This window comes from Balaenoptera musculus, chromosome 14, assembly GCF_009873245.2.
Source record: "Balaenoptera musculus isolate JJ_BM4_2016_0621 chromosome 14, mBalMus1.pri.v3, whole genome shotgun sequence".
Taxonomy (NCBI): Eukaryota; Metazoa; Chordata; class Mammalia; order Artiodactyla; family Balaenopteridae; genus Balaenoptera; species Balaenoptera musculus.
The window spans coordinates 47,556,763-47,575,867 of record NC_045798.1 but is presented as its reverse complement, the minus strand read 5'-3'; the positions used below and the strand labels follow the sequence as shown (position 1 = coordinate 47,575,867).

The window sequence follows — 19,105 nt, the reverse complement described above, 5'->3', positions numbered from 1 at the left end:
GGGAATACACATTTTCATCCAGCTCTGCAGATAATCAGAAGAGGTGATTTGGGGACCTGCTTTGAAAAATACTGGACCAGATTCCCTGTCGTTTTGTGCTGTTACTGGTATTATTTCTTTGTGTTCTTCTCCTTGATAATTCCAAACATACTTAGACTTTTGTATTGCGCTTATCATTTGCCTTCATCTGACCCACTCTTTGTACTATCTTTTGGCCATTTGAGGAAGCAGCTATTTAGAAATATCCCAGAGCACCAAAAGTCCAATAATTCCAGAATGAGTATGCCTTTTGGACACTGTGCTTCCTTGCTTCCTGAATGGTTGAATTTTAGCTTTTAGGACTTCAGTTGTTTGCTTTGTTTGTGTCTTTTTTAAAAAATTCCCTAGAAACATCATCAGGACCCTTAAATTATATTAAGGTTGTAGTTTTTATTGTATTTGTTGTTAGTAATTTTGTATAGGAGCATTGCAGATGGCATAAACAAAGACATTTTCCCTTTTGATGAATCTTACTTACCAGAACTTACCAGGCACTACACGTTAATGAGATAACTATGTGGACAGTGGTTTACCAGAAAAAGTTCATGTCTAAGGGGGAAAATATATGTATTTATTAATATTTAATAATTAACTTGAAGCTTTAACAGCTATGTAATATAGTTTATAATGCAGGAAGTTGTTAAGTGTAGAGATTTTACTATGAAACACAGTAGTCCATTAATTAAGGGAAATTCTGTTAGTTCTGAGTCTGTTTAAAAATCTTTTCTCAAAAAAAAAAAAAAAAAATCTTTTCTCTTGTTCTCTCCCTTCAAGTATAAAAGCCAGGTTAATGCCAGTGGCTTCATTCGTTCTGTTTCTTTGGATATCACTTAGTTTTCCAAGTATTTGAATGGGAAATATTTGTGTTTTTTCATAGTTAAAAAAATCATAATTTCCTTTTAACAATTTACCTTTTTAAAAATTGAAGTATAGTTAATTTACGATGTTGTACTGGTTTCAAGTGTACAGTAAAATGATTCAGTTATACATATATATGTTGTTTGTCAGATTCTCAACAATTCACTTTTTATTCATTTTCTTAGAGATACCCATTTGCCCTCCCTGGGTACTTAGAAGGTCAAAGCCAATGTCATGGAAGTGTAAATTTATGAATTTAAGCTTCGAACTTTAAGATTCAGGGTAATTTGTGCCAAATATTTTAGGTATTCAAGTCTTAGGGTGGCCTCCTTGTATTCAACCAAATTGATAAGAAATTACTGAATAAGCCTTTTGGGTGTATGTAAGTTGTAGAAATATAAATTTTGGCAGGGTATATCTAATTGAAAGCACATACAGACAAACGATTTTCTTTTAACAGATAGTAAGTTCAGCAAGCCCATGTGCAGACTTCTTTTATCGAAGTTTATCCTCTGAATTGAAGAAACCACAAGCCCAGTCTTCTCTGCATACAGAAAAGCAGTCAATAGAGGACACTATGAGATTAATTCAGAAGTGCAGTGAGGTGGATTTGAATATTGTTGTATTGTGGAAGGTATGTGTTGTTAAATTATTTCAGCAAGCCTCACTTATACTTGATTCTTACACTTATACTTGATTCTTAAGCTGAAGAGTAAATGTAAGCTGCTCTTTATATTTTCTCTGCTTAAATTTTCGAATTTGAATATTGAAGTAGTTTTATAAGTTTTTCAACCATTCCAAAATAACTTTTTTTTTTTTTGCCTAAAGGGAAGAATTCATTCAAATTAGATGACTTTCTTCTGTGTTACTTATTACTTGTAAGAGGTACTGAGAATATTGTAGACATGATAAGCTCCATGAAAGCAAAAATGCTGTTATTAAACTCTTTATTGTGAGCATTTTCAAACTCTGAAAAGGGAAAAGTAGCACTATGAACCTCTAAGTACCCATTACTTAGGCTCCAACCACCACTAATTTGCTGCTGTTCATTTTCACGTATTCCTTTACTTTGCTTTTATTTTTACCTTCCTTTATTTTTTAGCTGTAGTATATATTTTTTAATGACATATTTCATCTTCTTTTATGTGTACTTCTAGCAGATGAGGACTTTCTTGTTTAATATAACCCCACCATATTATTATCTCTATGCTTTTATATATACTTCAAGCAGATGAGGACTTTCTTGTTTAATGTAACCCCACCATATTACTATCTCACCCAAATTAACAGTAATTCTTTACAATTATCTAGTTGTTGGTCTGTGTTGAAATTTTTCAGATTATTTGAAAATGTTTTAATTAAAAAAAAAATCAGATTCAACTAAGATTTGCACATACACATGACAGACCAGAATGAAGTTGTTTAGGCATTGGTCTTCCCTAAAGTTAACTATAATGCAGAAGAGGTTTATTTTTCACAGTACACCCTTTTGTATCTTAAGTATGTATCTTTTTTTTCCACTGTAGAAATGATTCTACAGTGAAACTTAGGATCTTGCCCAGGGGTATTCACCTGTACTATGTGAGGAGGTTTGATTTTGTATTGTCTGATATAAGGCCTAACATGGAGACATGCTCATGGTAGATGATTAGAACATGTTATTTTAAATTGATTCAGATGTTCTAAAGTGTTCTTTTTACTAAACTGCACACTTTTAAGTAAACTTTCTTGAAACCAAGCTGGCTTTACATGAATTCCAGTAAAACTGCTTAAGCAAATTGATACTTTTGTTGACTGTAGAAGGTGAAGGTGTTTAATGTTAAAAAGATAAGTTACACGTTATTAGTTTGAAATCAAATGTACTTGAAGCTTAGAATCAAGAGAATCCTGTTTTCAGGCTCAGTAGCATTACCCCTTAATGTAAACCAAGCATCCATTAAATGTATAGTAGACCTTTGGCATTTGTAGCTGTCACTCCACAGATTCCTGCCATGTAACAATTTGTAATATTCGTGAGACAAGATTTTGAGTAATGTGTGCTGTATTCTGTACTCATCGTTGAGCCCACAGTAACCTTGGTGGGGGCGGGGCGGCGAGGGGTTATCTTTCAAAAAATCACCCTGAATAAAAACCAGTTACTAGTATTGCTGATCATCATTGAAGAAGAAGAAAACTACCCAAGATTATGATACTCCTTAGTTAGAAAATGGAAGTTTGAATAGATTACAGGACGGGATATTAAGTTTGGTAGGGGCTAGTAGCTATGATAAGTTTATTATTCAACTCATTTGAGGAAGTGACTAGTAGATTTTCTTTAGTGAAGGCTCTAGATAGTGCACAAAGGACCCCCTTGAATGAAAGAAAACTTGACAAGTCATTTAAATTGTGGAGTTGATGCATAGGGAACATAGTACTCTAAAAAAATATGATTCAGGAGAAAACTAAGACCTTGGACAACATTTTTGTAAAAAAAATTAGTTGGTAAGGGGGTATAGTATAACTTGTAACCGATCTTAACCAAAAATAAAGGTTTGTTTTGAAAAACTAAGACTTTGTGCAGGAAAGAGAATGCATTATAGGATTATGCATGGCTATGGGTGACTTTCGTTTGGTCCCTGAGACCATTGGAAAAGATGTGTGACCTGTCTCAGGACGTTATCTATCAGTTGTCATCCTCTCTTGATTAAAGGTCACCCCATCAAGTATTTAACTCCTCCTGCATTTCTGGGTTGTGCATGGACGGGTGCTGAGCAGGTCCTGGGCCTGCCTCTGCCTTAGTGCAGCACTTCTCCAAGTGTGATTCATGGATGACAAATTGTCACTCATGATAAGTACAGAAATTGAAAATAAACACTTAGGAATGTTCATAGCATTCTGAGTAGTTTTGAATCTGTTGAATCTAATAGTAAAAAAAATTGGGCTTATCAAAAAAAAAAAATTAAGCATCTCTATTTGCATAATGTGACAGTACCAGTATATCAGAGCCATTTACAGATTTTATTTTCTCCAACACAGAAGAAGTTCAAGAAGAAGAGTTACGTACTGGAGTAAGTGTTTTAATATAGATGAGATCAGTTCATTGTATAGGAAGAAAAAAAGCCTTTTTTTTTCTTTTTTCTTTTAAGCATATGTATCAATACTTAAATTTAAGATCTCCAAGGACATGGCATTTCCACTTCTAGGATTTATGATTGTACTCACTGATTTTGCTCCACTATGTGATAAACCCTGGCGCATTTCAGAAGCAAGACTATAAGAAAAAGCCTTTTGCCTGTATATTGGCAGTCCAGTAAAGAAAAAAACTTGTGTTATGGTATAGCACTGTTCTTTTGGACTAGTTTCTTAAGCGCTCTAGAGAAAATTGGAAAAGATTTCAAGATGTGTCTCTCACGTATCCAGGCCAACTGTTTTATATTGAGGCAGAGCAGATTTTGACAGATAACTTAATTGATTGAATGAATGAACAAAAGTAGAAATGCTGACACAGCCATGAGTGTTGGTAATTGATAGTTATTAGCCATAATACCTCTGCTTTCCATCAGATACTGCATTGGTTACTTTTGAGGTTACTGCCAAGCAGGCTAACATTTCTGTGCTTTGTACTTCTCAGGCATACGTAGTGGAAGACAGTAAGCAGCTTATTTTGGAAGGTCAGCACCATGTTGTTCTTCGCACTATAGGAAAAGAAGCTTTTTCATATCCTCAGAAACAGGTAATGACAGAGTTTGCTTTGGGGCCTTCCTGTGAACTTGTGGGGTTTTTTGTTTGGTTGTTTTTTGTGTTTTTGAAGGTGTCTGGTTTGTGCAAGCTTTTATATTGGAATTTGAGTTGGGGCTTGGTGGCAGAAAGCTGATTAAAATTAGAAATGAACATAAATTGATTTTAAAATTCACTAGCACTTCATAAGAGTATTAAGATGCATTTGTGATCTTGGGGTTTCCTAAGATATATTCTTTATTGAATCTAGAACTCACAGTTAGCTTGAGAGGAAGGGAACCATATTCTCTATATTATCTTGTTTGTTGTTTAACAGGCCCATACCATTGCAGAACTCCATGGGGCCTATCATACAGTGTAAAGGATGCCCTCTGGAGTTGTGCAGCAGCTGGTAATACTGTTTATTTTCTTACTTTTCCTAAAATACTGTTTAAGCTTACCAAAAGTTCTCATAGTATGTGTAAATATTTAAACCCAAGTCTGTTTCTTATTTTAAGAAAATTGTTTTTCTCAAACTGATTTGATTAGTTAAAAAAAGTCCCAAGTTTTAGTTGCAAATTATCATATTTTGATAATTTCGGACGTCTCAAACAAGGCAAGATTTTTCACTTAGAAAATGAAACAAAGTGATTTCTATAAAATTCACTCAAGTTATAGTCCCATTTTACTAAAACACTGTGTAGGGCATATCCTTTTTATCCTCTGTATTTCACCTTTGAAATACTTTATATTCTCTTTATATGATTAACTGAGTTGGGAGATGCAGCATGTTCATCATACTGAGAATAATATATTTGGAGCCCAGAGACTTGCAGATTGATGACCTAGTGCAGGTTACTCGCATAACTTGATAAACTTTTAGCTTACATATAAAACAGGGGTAATAGTACTTTATACCTTGCCTCTCTTGTGACGGGACTGTCTGTCATAAGGTTGAATCAAACCCTTATTATGAAACTACTGTACAAATTGTCCAGCACTCATTGCGAAAATACTTGCTGTTGCTTTTAAGCTAGAAGAGAGGGAAGCTCTTCTAAATATTCCCTCAGTAAATTACCTTCAGGTTTTTGGTATCCTTTTCTGGCCGTTGTTCGTGTGTGTTCCCCCTGGTAAGTGGTGTGTAGAGATTCATTTAGTATAATTTAGAAGTCTCAAATAACAGCTTGTTTTTCTTAGATGATTAGATTATAATAAACAGTAGTACATTTTTTGAACTTTTTATTAAAGTGTAACGTACATGCAGAATAATGACTAGGTCACTGACTTTTCACAAATTGAAGAACACTCCAATATAAGGAGGACCCAGGTCAAGAAAGAGAACGTGACCCGCCCTGCAGAAGTTCTGCTCCTGCTCGCTTCCCTCCTCCAGAGTCAGCCTCTAGTCACTTTTCTCTCACTCATAAGTCAAAAGCAGTTTTAATTCTTGCTTTTGCAGCTGTATAAATCAAGGGTCAGCAAACTTTTTCTGAGAAAAGCCAGATGGTAAATATTTTAGACTTTGCTGGCTCAGAGTCTTTGTCAGAATTACTCATCTGTTGTTTGGAGTCCAAAAGCAACCATAGCCAGTGTATAAACAAATAGATGTGGCTCTGTTTCCATAAAACTTTCTTTACATAAAGAGGAGGCAGGCTGAATTTGGCCCATGGGCTGTAGTTTGCCAGTCCTTGGTGTAGATCAGAATCCAGCTAGGCTAGCAGGAAATTAAAAAATCAAAATTTTCTGGACAGTGAAGGAAAATGGAGAAAAAAATTACCAAGAAAGCAATAATAATACTAGAAGTGGGACATGATTCTCTATTTTCATTTAGATGATAATAATATTTATTGAAATGTTTACAGTGTGCCTCACACTAGCTATATTGAGACTTTTACATGTATGTTAATCTTCAGTTAATATAGTTGAGGCACTATAATCTGTAAAAACTCAGCAAGCTATTTTCAAAAAATGACTCTTTAAGGCAATTTTAGTTTTTCAACTATTAAAACAGATGCTATACAATTGAATATCTATAGCCTAAGTACTAAGCAATTTTATTAGATGAGAACCATAGCAACTTTTGAAATTATTATTATTGTGAACCCCTTTTTTACATATGGGGAAATTGTCTTAAAGTATTAAATAACTTATCCAGGATCACAGAGCTAATATGTGAGGTTGCTGGATTTCAAGTCCAACCCCAACACATAATAAATACAGAATGAATAAATGATTACAGATCCTAGTTTTTTTATCCTAGGTTGTATGTATAGCATATGATTTCAACTGTTAGTTTGTTAGTTTTTACAGCAGAAAAAGTATTGTTCATGCTTTACTTTATCTCTACTGGTTTTAACTTCTTTAGTTTGTATGTGCTATACTTTATTTTAACAGGGCAGTGTTTTTATTGTCATATATTTTTTCTTTTCTCAGGAGCCACCAGAAATGGAACTATTAAAATTTTTCAGGCCAGAAAACACTACAGTTTCCTCAAGACCATCAGTAGAGCAGCTTTCTAATCTCATTAAAACGAGTCTTCACTATCCAGAATCATTTAGTCATCCTTTTCATCAAAAAAGGTTTGAGATGTATTTTTGTTAACATTTTTCTACAATATACACACCTGTGCGTGCATGCACACACAGACATACACACATTTATTAATAGCATTAACCCAGATATTGAAGAAATAATTTAGAATAATATTGAGTCTGTAGAAATTGCCCTTAAGTAATTTATTTACCCTTTACTATGATTACTATATGTTGCTGCTGTAATTAAAAGATGGATATTTCCTCAGCCAGTTAGTTGTCAAAAGTTTTCTTTTGATGAGCAGGTTTATCATTAAGTCAAAAAGAAGGAAAAAATACCGTCATTTTGTTTTTGTTTTAAGTACAGAAATTAAACCTAAGACATGACTACAGTATAGACTCATCACACAGTTTAAATTTAGACAGCATCATTTACTTAAGATTTATTAAGTATTAAACTTCTGGGGGACTGATGTATTTATAACTTTGGTAAATAGCCTGATTATATAAACTTAAGGTTCTAAAATAAAAAGTCTAAGTCCGATGACACTTCAAAAAGTGGCTGGTTTACAGATATAAAAGAAGATGGAGAGAAGTCTGTTAGAGCCAGTCTGTAAATTATAACTGAAGGTATAAGTTTTGGTGAAGTCACCTTGGATAGAGGTAGGGATGGGGTGGGATAGAACAAAGAGAATGGTGACCTATAGAACAGTGGTGTTTGAGAGATGAGCTAAGGAGAAAGTCCACGAAGAAGACTGGTTGAGAAGTAGCAATCAAAGAATTAAGGAAGAAAAGACCAATGAGGAGGAAGTGGCATCACAAAGGTGGAGTGAGAACAGTTCAAGGAGGGAGAGTGGTTAACAGTTTTAAATGCTGCAGGAAAGTCGTTCATTGGCTCTGACAGTAAAGAAGTTGCTCATGCTTTTGAGAAGAATGTTATTTTATAGTGGGGGTGGAGGCGTGATATAGGAGGTTGAGGAAAAGTGGGAGGGAAGTAAGTAAAGATACTCACGTAGACCACCCTTTCAAGAAGCTGGGCTATGAACGGGGATCAGGGAATAGCCATGCAATATTATTGTTTTACTAGGTAAGCTATGGATGTATTTATGGTCTTGAAGGAAATGATGGGATACAGGAAGGGCAACAGAATCCTTAATAGATGGAAAGATACACCAAAGAGTGGCAGGATTAGCTTCGGACCTCCTTACTATGGAAACGGGGAAAGATGAAAGTAGGGAAAAATTTTAACACCTTTACACATTATTGGAATGCCTCCATTTTTCGGGAGTTTATAGAAGCACGGTTAAGTACTCAAAGTAATCTAGGAAGTAAGAGAATAAAGGGTAGAGAATTTTTAAAAGTGAAATTTGAAGATAACTACTGAGAGTAATGAGGAGCTGGCCAAGGACACACAGAAAGAGTGCTGGGCAAAATTAAGATGTTGACTTAGCATCAGAAATATTTAAAAAGTAACTTAAATGCTGCTAACCATTTTTAAACCCTTTTATTGTGAGATATAACACACAGAAAAGTGCTCAAAAATGAAAACATGTGGCCATAGTGATTATTTTTCACAAAGCTAATACCCAAATAATCACCTCTAGGGAAGAAATTAGAATATTGCTAGCAATCTCAGAAGCCCCCTGTGTACTCCCTTCCAGTCACTCCCCTGTCCATCCCCAGTATTAGCAGTCATTTCTTTGCTCCTCTTTATAATTTTCCAACTAATTGTTACATATCTGTATTTTGATTGTCGTGGTTTTTAAAAAATATATAATTAATTAATTAATTTATTGGCTGCATTGGGTCTTCGTTGCTGTGTGTGGGCTTTCTCTAGTTGCGGCGAGCGAGGGCTACTCTTAGTTGCGGTGCACGGGCTTCTCATTGCCGTGGCTTCTCTTGTTGTGGAGCACAGGCTCTAGGTGCACGGGCTCAGTAGTTGTGGGTCGCGGGCTCTAGAGTGCAGGCTTGGTAGTTGTGGCGCACGGGCTTAGTTGCTCCGCAGCATGTGGGATCTTCCCGGACCAGGGCTCGAACCCGTGTCCCCCGCGTTGGCAGGCGGATTCTCACCCACTGACCACCAGGGAAGTCCTTTGGGTTTTTTTGAACTTTATTTATGAATGGAATTATACAGAGTATATTCTTGTTACGTCCAGTTTCTTTCACTTAATATTATGTTATTCATCAACCATTGACAAAGCTGTGGAATTTTCATTGCCAAATGAATATGTTTGAACATATTAGAATTAGTTTATCTACTCTATTGTTGATGGACTTTTGGATTATTTTCATATTTCAGCTTTCTGCTCTTGAATATTCTTGTATATATCTCCTGGTGCATGTGTGTTTGCTCCCCTCTTTTTTTTCCACATTTATCTAGGAATTTTTTCAAAGTAGTTTTACTGCTTCATCTATCCCACTAGTAGTGTGTGGGAGTTCCCTCTGCTCATAACCTTCACCAACACTTTCTGTTGTCAGACTTTTAAAGATTTTAGCCATTTAAGTTATTTTTAAATACTTTTGGTCTTAAATCTTTGTCTAGGTCTTAATTGCTCAGTACTCATTCTGTATGCCTTTGACTGACAGAGGCACACTGGGGTCACCTGGGGAAATTTAAGAAATACAGATGCTTTGGTCCTACTCCCAGAGATTCTGATTTGATTGGCTGAAGGTTGGGGGCTGGACATCTAGATTACCTAAAGTTCTCCAGGTGATTCTAATGTACAGCCAAAGCTGAGAAAAAATTTCTTGTTTTATCCCTAGTGAACCTGTCTTCCCACTCTTCCATAGACAGTTTTGATTCCATAATGTTTCATTTTAACCCACCGTTCTACTTTGTCCCTGTTTATCAGACCTGTCCTGCTTCACGTACTTCCTGAATATCTTAGATGCCATGGTGCTGCTTAATGGTTGAAACCCTGGCTATGCCTTAGAGGCTGGGATATGTAGGACTTCTCCATGTGCTTCTATTAGGGTAAAAAGCATCATAGACTCTAGGCAGTTCAGGGAAGTATGTGAAACAGGACAGGTTTGATCAAACTAAAAGGAGAGCAGTGGGCTAAAATAAAGCATCATAGAATTAAAACTGTGCATGGAAGTATGTGAAAACAAGGCAGGTTTGAGAAGGATAAGATATGGCAGGTTCTTCCAACTTTGGCTGCACGTTAGAATCACCTGAAGAATTTTTGAAAATCCTGATACTTAGGCCAGTTAAATCACAATCTCTGGGAGTAGGACCTATGTGTCTATATATTTTAAATAAATCCTCAGATGATACCAGAGTGAATCTGTATCAGTTACTATTGCTAAATAATGCTTCGTAAGAACCCACTCCAGAATTCAGTAGTTTACAAGGCATTTATTCCCATGCTCATGGGTCTGCAGGCCAATGACGATTTGGCTGAAGCTCTGCTTCAGACTGTGGGTTGGTTGGGTTCGTGTTTGTGCCACATATATTTGGGCTCAGTCCAAATGGGCAGCAGCTAGCTGGGTTATGTTCTTCTCATGGCATATCTCTGGAGTACAAAAAGTGAGCCACATTGCAGTAGCACGTTTAAGGCTTCTGTTTGCATCAGAGTTATTAATATTGCATTGCCAAATAGCCTCTCCTTAACAATCAACAAGGATGATCCACCGTTGCACAGTGGGAGGTGAGGGGAGTGAATAACGGCTAAACAATAATTACCATTACCACAGTACCCAGGATTGAGAATCACTGAAGTAGAGGGTCAAGTGATTGGGCATCCTTGTGAAACTAAATATCAGAAGTGTAATTGAGTGAGAGAGCTGGAGATAGTGGTCAGAGAGTGGAGAATCTGAGTGGTATTTCAGAGGCATTTATTTTAGGTGACTAAAACAAATTCACAGTATGGTCATGGAAGTTAGATGGCTGAGTTTTGAATAGTACTGGTGGTTATGGAGGTGACAGATCAAGGGTTTGAGAAGGAGTTGAATGAGTTGTCTTACCTTGACAGTGAAGTTCTCCAAAAAGATGACAAAATTCAGGATTGAAAAGAAGAAAGCAAACTCATCCAGAAGCTTTTAATAAATGAAGCCAATAAGATGATATGGAAGAAAAATCTTGAGCAATGTTTCCTGTCTAGATGGTAGGCCTCTGCTTGACAGATGTACTAGATGAATTTGGGGTGGGGGGAAGGGGGTGAAGCAGATATTTCAAAAGACTCATCCCGTCCCCCTCCCCCAAAGAATCTCTGCTGTACTGAGTTACTGTCACTGGTTTTAGTTTGTCAGTATGGGGACAGAAAAAAAGAATAAAAACCTTGGAGTAGTTTATGACCAAAAAAATGAGGTGTTTTTATAGGAGAGATAGGAGGAAGAACTCAAGAAGTGGTATTAACTATATTAATGAGACATTCTGGCTAGAGATATGGAAGATGTTGGAAGAAGAACAGCATGTGTTATTGAGAGGCCTGCAGAGGAAGCTGTGTAGTCAGCCAAATTTCAGTTAAAGTAAGATGTAGACATATAAAGAGAGGAGATTGAGGATCTAGAGGAGTGTTGTTAACGTAATACAGAAATGTGGGAGGGATGGGACAGGGAGGAGGTTTGGTCATGGCAGTGGAACACAGGGCAGCAGAGGAATGAGAATATGAGAAACAGCAGGTGACCAGAGATAACAAAGGTATGAATCAAAGAAATTGACAGGAATTTGTGAAGAATAGTAGAAAATTGGGAATGGGGGCTAGTGAGACAGTAGCCCCCATTCCCACTTATTAACACTTAGCATGATGCCTAAGGTTTGCTGGGGAGATGGGGGTCCTATTCACTGAAGCAGTGAATGGAGGAAGAAGAGGAATGAAGGAAATGATTTTGGGGCTGGGAAACATCCAGATGTTCTGATTTCTTCTTTTACTAGAAGCATTTAGATAAAGCATGGAGAATTTGAGGCCCAAATGGTAACAGAATAGCAAAGTTTCTGAGCTTTTGCTTTGGGTTACAAATTATGCGATTAGAATTTAACTCAATGGGGTGCTCTAGACTGGAAACCTATTCGGTAGTCTCTGCTGTCCTCTTCTCCTTGTTAGAAGTTTGTGGAGGAGGTGAGGGCGTAGCACCGGTGCAATCTAAGAATAAGTCTTTGAAATTATCTTAGTTTTTGTTTAGGGAAATTTGTTATTTGCAGTATGGTTCAGAAATTATTTCTTAGTAAGAGGATATAAAATTTCTGAAAGCATAAAAATATATTATCTGAGCAGAATTTTAAAGTTAATTTTGTGGGAGCTTATAGGATTCCTTTTTTCTTTTTTACTATCCCTTTGTTCTTTGTGTTAATAGAGTAAACTATTTTCAATAATAGTGTGTAACCATTTGTGCATAGTTACGTTCATTTATTGTGTTCTTGATTTTAAATCTGCACCAGTCTGTTCATTAGGTCCTCTTCTATCACTCCATGTCCTTTCTCCTATGCTTTAGTGATTTACTAATTATAAAGTGAGATCAGAAATTAGGTTAACTGAGCAGATGTGTCTACTTGAAAGGGCTCTCCTCATAACTTGCTGTACAGAAATAACTCTCATATTCTCCTGAACGTGATGGCTTTTATGCAAATTTGATAGAAGAGCAAATGTCAGTTCTCAAGATTAAGTAATTTTCACGAAGCATAGAGAACAGGATTAGTTGTTGGCATTTTCATGATTTTCTTTTCTCCATTGATCTTTCTTAGTTGCGATTATTCTGTTTTGCATTTTGGGAAATAACCACCTAGAAACATTTTGGTTATTTTTTAAGATTAGTTTTAATATATATAAATAAAATGGTTTTGTGGATGTATATATTCTGGTATTTAGTATTCAGGCATTGTATTAGTATGTTTTACTTCTTGTTTATGCAAATAATTTGGCTTGAGTGATTTTAGGATTCAGTTTTTTTCCTTACTTGAATCTAATTGTTTTTGAGGAGCTTATGCTATTAGGTACTCTTAAGTTTTATTTTCAAGAAAGTGTTTTTTTGTTGTTGTTTTTTTTTTAATATCCCGCTAACCTTTTTTATTTATTTTTTTTCCACAGCCTTTGTTTAGTACCAGTGACCCTTTTACTTTCCAATTGTTCAAAGGCCGACGTCGATGTAATAGTTGATCTTAGGCATAAAACAACAAGGTAAAGATTTATTTAGGGCAAGTTTATTTTGTAGTTAAAGATTGATTTGAAAGCAATTTAATATTTTGAAATTATGCAAATAATTACCTAACATAGGTAAAGTTTACTCAGGCATGCCTTTATTTTTTTATTTGGTATTAAGAAGTGTTAGAGAAGACTTACTGAATATTGTCTTAGAATTTCAATAGTGGCAAATGGAAAGCAATTTCCAAAAGCAACAAATTATTTTGACCAGAGGCAACAATTTTTATAAAAGTTTGTTGGTGATAACTCTAAAATTGAAAATCAGCAAGTTCAGAATAGAAGTTTCTTTTGTCTTGTTTTCTGATTTATAAAATAATGCTTAACAACAACAACAAAAATGCTGGTCCATACTGGCGCTCCAAGAGCTAGATGCTTTTCAGAATTCAGAAATTTTTGGGTTTTTAGAAAAGCAGTGTGAAGCGTATACTGATTATTATTGTATAACACTCCAAACAGGATCTGGGTTAGCTCTGTGAAATCCGAACATTTTGTGTATGATTATGTGTATCATAATTAATTTGCTAATGCCTTATTGGTAGACCCTTGGTTGCTTTCCATTTTTCAGTATTATAAACAATTTCAATATTATAAGCATTCTTATATGCACATTTATTTTTAGGTATGGATAACCAAGTGGTTAAAAGCTCAGGTTTGAAATCAGGTTCCATTGTTTACTAGCTGCTGTTGTGAGTGTTAAGTGAGATAATTCATTCTTAGCATTGTGCCTGGAACATAGTAAGTGTAATAAATTTTAGCTATTATAGAAATTGTAATATTAGCTATTGCCGTTATTAATACAGTTGGTGTCATAAAATAATTTCTAGAAATAGAATTGCTAGATGAAAGGGATGTGTTATTGGGACTTTGGGAAAAAATTTATGAAGAAAAAAATTCTCCAACTTACTACTTGCCTCCTCCCTTAGCCCAGAAGCATTGGAAATCCATGGATCATTTACATGGCTTGGACAAACACAATATAAACTTCATCTTAAAAGCCAGGAGCTTCACAGTTTGCAGCTGAAAGCATGCTTTGTCCATACAGGTGTTTATAACCTTGGAACTCCTAGGGTATTTGCCAAGTTATCGGACCAAGTTACAGTGTTTGAAACAAGTCAGCAGAGCTCCATGCCTGCCCTGATCATCATCAATAATGTGTGACAACTTACAAATTTGTACTGAAATCCACAGGAATCAGTTTTATTTTACTGAATGGTTTTTACAGCAGTATTTGAAATACCTAACTTGTTCGGGAGGTTGGTGTTAGATCACTGTAAAATACTTTTGATTTGTCAATTTGTTGATGATGCAAAGCACGTTGGACTGAGAGTACTTAAATTCTTTTTTTGTATTTCTTTAATCCCTGGTAATAATTTACATGCTCATAATACAGAATTTCAGCATATCCATGCACCTTATTAAGCCCCACTTAAAACCAGTGTCTAAGTCTGCTGTTACAACTTATCAATGATATATGAACATTAGGAGATGATTTTGAGGAAGAAAAGGCCTTGTTGGCAATATTCCTGTTAAGCCATTAGTCTATAAATTCCAGCTTTACTGTGAAGTTCCATAGAGTGTTAAATACAGATTTTCCTGTCTTGCTTCACACAGTTCTCTAAAATCAGTTTTGAACGTTGGTTATAGGGTCTTCATACTTCAGTATCTGGTTGTTCCTATGGCTTATACATAACTTTGTAAAAAGAAAAACTTTTTTTTCTGATGCTTTGATTATAGTTTTGGAAAGAGTTTGACTTTTCCCCCCGTCATTCATCTCAGCATAGAGTGCACTATTTCACAATATGAGATTTTTGTCATTTAAATTATCATATTCTTTATTATGTAACTTTAACAATTGAGATGATCTGTTTAAAATATAAATCTACTCAAGTTAATTAAAAATAAGCTTTTCAAAAGTGTATTATATTTATAACAAATGTACTGTAAATAGAATAAAGACATGCTATTCACTGTATAGATTTATTAGATGCCTTTTTAAAAAAATTCTGAGAACTTAACATATTATTGAAAATGACTGTCAGCCGAGACTTCCCTGGTGGTCCAGTGGCTGGGGCTCCGTGCTCCCAGCGCAGGGGGCCTGGGTTCGATCCCAGGTCAGGAAGCTGAATCTCACCTGCGACAACTAGGAGTTCACCTGCCGCAACTAAAGTTCCCGCATGCCGCAGCTGGGGATCCCACACACTGCAGCTAAGGATCCCGCACGCCACAACTAGGACCCAGTACTGTCGAATAAATAGATGGGTAGATGGATATTTAAAAAAAAAAGAATGCCAACCATATTATTATAGCAGGTACCAGGTCAATTTCCTGAGAAAGCGTTATCTTTGTTTCCAAAAGTGAAGGACAATCTTTGTTCCTATAGTCCTTGGTGGCCGTGTTATACATGAACAAATGAATTTTGTCTTTAAATGTTTCATGTCTGATACCCAGTTACAATTTTGGATAACCTCTGTATATCCTGGGAGAAAGGAAGATCAATGCTTATTGACCCTACTGTAAATAACCACATTGCAGACACTTATGCTGGTTATGGCAGACTAGGTAATTTAGCCCTCCTGCTGGAGAAAAGTAAAAAGTCAGAACAAAATAGAAGAAAATGTTTTACTAAAAACAAAGTGTTATCAATATAGTCCGTTATTAGAGGACCAAAATCCAGTAGAAGAAAGTCTAGAGAGATGATATTTGGACCCACTTTGCCTTGGGAGGTTTGCCCATTTAGGAAGAAGCAGCTGAGAGGCAGAGCCTATGTTTGACTTATTTTGAGACAAGAAGTATAGGTTAGGAGAAATAATTGAAACTGAAGCAAAGAGAAGAAAAGGATGGAAAATAGGCCAAAAAAAACCTGGATTCAGTGAGAAAGTCTTACATATTTATTTGGAGTCCTAGAAAGGGGAGAGGATAGGGCAGAAGCAGTATAGAATCTGAGAATTTTCCAAGACGGACAACAAGTTACAGATTCAAGTAGTTCAGTAAATTCCAAACAACATAAATGTAAAGGAACCTATATACAGATGTATCATAGCGGAACTGCTAGAAGTCAAAGACAAGGGGAGAAACAGTCTTGAGTACAGAAGGCAAAACTTCCTTGAGTGGTAGCAGTAATTCAACTGATAACAGACTTCTCAACAAAAATAATGGAAGCCAGAAGATAGTTTCTTTCAACCCTTGAAGATACCCCACTAACTGCTAAGCCCAAATTCTAAATGGCAAGGATACCTTTCAAGAATGGAAGTGAAACAAAGACGTTTTCAGACAAATAAAACCAGAGAGTTTACTTCATGTGACTCTAGGATAATCTGCCTAAATCTAAATCTTTCCACTCATTCTCCAAATAAGTATACAAATCAACAAGAGCAAGTGAAACCACACCTAGCTCGTGTGTTTAGCATAACTAGACAAAATATGAACTTCAGATTATCTGCACATGGAAAATTTAGCCTTAAATTCCAGCTGGCTATCTCAAGCATCTATGTCAAGCCTTTGTACAGAGTGGATGCAGGTGGGGAAGACCGGAATCCGGAAAGACCCTATGGAAAGGAAATAAGAGAACAGGGCTTAAGGGTGAGCTGAAATCACTAAACAAAGAAAGTCATCCTGACTGTAAAAGTACAAGACATCTGGTAGATCAGAGCCCTGGTGACAGGCAAGGCACTTGAGGCTTTGCAGTGGAGTCTTGTAGGAGCAGAAAGGAACAGGGTCCATTTATCACACAGCTAAAGAAATGCCTCCTAATAGGAATTACCTTATAAGTTGGTTACTTAGAGTGTCGAGTATTTTGAGGCTTGTGCACCCCGAATCAAGTGAAATTGTTCCATTAAATCTTCATACCCTTAGGCCTGAGTTCCAGAAGACTCCATTAAAATGCAACTGCCTGTAGGTACCCTAATAACTCACCCTCATTGACCTTTAAAATGTTAAGATTTGTCAGGCAGCCTATAAAAGTGAGGCAAAACTTGGAATGGGGCACAAAACAGTGTCTAGAAGGGAGGTGAGGGGAGCTGGGGGGAGGAGCAGGAAATGGGGAGAGGGGAAGGAGGAAGGGATAGGATGCTGAAGGAAAACTTGGCCCGTTACATAATCTTGCTTAGGGTCAACCCTATTTGGTAGTATTCCATTGTTCCTCAGGATTATCGGGCTGTAGTTTTTCACCTCAGGAGAAAAGTTTGCATGTCATGTGTCGTCTGTCCCCACACCCTGTGTTTTTTTTTTTTCTAACTTATTTATTTTTGGCCGCGTTGGGTCTTCGTTGCTGCGCGCGGGCTTTCTCTAGTTGCGGCGAGCGGGGGCTACTCTTGGTTGTTGCACGCGGGCTTTCTCTAGTTGCGGCGAGCGGGGCCACTCTTCGTTGCGGTGTGCGGGCTTCTCATTGTGGTGCCTTCTCTTGTTGGGGAGCACGGGCTCCAGAGCACAGGCTCAGTAGTTGTGGCGCACGGGCTTAGTTGCTCTGCGGCATGTGGGATCTTCGCGGACCAGGGCTCAAACCCGTGTCCCCTGCATAGGCAGCAGCTTCTTAACCGCTGCGCCACCAGGGAAGTCCCACTCCCTGTGTTTTTGTTTTGATTTTTAAGCTGTGATAGATGTCAGCTTTCCTAAAACTTGGAACAGTTTTCAGTATCTCACCTGCTTGAGTAGTTATGCTGTACTTGGTGGCAGGAGAGGATGCGTCTGGTAACGGGATGTTTGTGAAAAGGCAAAAACGAGTGTTCTTTTTCACATGTGAACGAATGGTATGTCTTAGTTGAATTAACATTCCACCAGAATGTAGTATATAAAACAACGTGAAATCTTTTGAAGACCATTAGTAATCTGTTGCTTAGAAAGTCTGCTCTAAAAATAACTTTTTGCACTAGAGAAGAGGCATTTGGCCGCAAGAGGGAACAATAGAGAATTTTAATGCAAAGCGCAGAGGAAGGGGAGGAGAGTGCTTGGAAGGGAGGCTCCTGTCCTTGAAAGAGAAGGGCTGTGGGCGAGAGGGTAGCTGCGGGAGCCCGACCCCTGTGCCACCTGCGCCTCCAAGGTCTGTTCCAGTCTGCATCCCAGCAACCCTCCAGGGGGAACTGCACGAAAGTGAGGCGAGATCAATAAACCCCATTTTCAAAAAGACTGAGGATTCAAAGCCTGGGCGCAGAGCAACTCTTGTTGAGAGCAGGGGTTGCTGGTCTGCGCCTGCCACGTCTCACGTGGGCATCTCGTCTGCTCCTCCACGCCTTCCGCCCTGCGTTTCCTGGTGTGTAGGGCAAGGTCACATTTGGGGGCACGTATTTCTTTCCTGGAAGTTTAGGGCCATGGTTTGCAAAAAATGTTCAGCAAAGAGAGCAAATTTGAGAGTGAGAGGGAGGTGTAGTCACTGCTGAGGTGACACCGTACACCTCAGATGGGGCTGGAACCCACCATCTTCCGACTGAATCCGCACAACTTATCTGAGGACTTAATGAAGCTCAGGTTCTTTATGTCTCAGCGCAGAAGGAATTCAGCAAGCAGCAGAGTGATATGTAAGAAGTAAACTTATTGAGAGAGACGCATTCCATGGGCAGAATGCGGCCCCTCTCAGAAGGCAAGAGCGACCCCAGAATATGAGGTGGATAGTTTTTATGGGCTAGGTAATTTCATAGGCTAACGAGTGGGAGGATTATTCCAACTATTTTGGGGAGGGGAAGGGGATTTCCAGGAATAGGGCCACTGCCCACTTTTTGGCCTTTTATGGTCAGCCTGGGAACTACCCTGGCGCCTGTGGGGGTGTCATTTAGCATATGCTAATGTATTACAGTGAGCGCATAATGAAGCTCAAGGTCCAGTGGAGGTTGACTCTTCCACCATCTTGGGCCT

At 37.4% G+C, this 19,105-nt stretch overlaps 1 protein-coding gene across 3 annotated transcripts in view; it reads left to right on the top strand.

Annotated features, from left to right (window-relative positions):
• Positions 1 to 15,233, top strand: part of TRAPPC8 (trafficking protein particle complex 8) — a 92,047-nt gene extending 76,814 nt beyond the window's left edge. For all 3 annotated transcript variants that reach the window (XM_036874532.1, XM_036874530.1, XM_036874533.1), the window contains 5 exons: positions 1,358 to 1,531; positions 4,508 to 4,609; positions 7,024 to 7,169; positions 13,148 to 13,237; positions 14,185 to 15,233. In XM_036874532.1, coding sequence (XP_036730427.1) covers positions 1,358 to 1,531; positions 4,508 to 4,609; positions 7,024 to 7,169; positions 13,148 to 13,237; positions 14,185 to 14,419 — 747 coding nt within the window. In that variant the 3' untranslated portion in view covers positions 14,420 to 15,233. The remainder of the gene's footprint in view (positions 1 to 1,357; positions 1,532 to 4,507; positions 4,610 to 7,023; positions 7,170 to 13,147; positions 13,238 to 14,184) is intronic.
• The last annotated feature ends 3,872 nt before the right edge of the window (positions 15,234 to 19,105 follow it).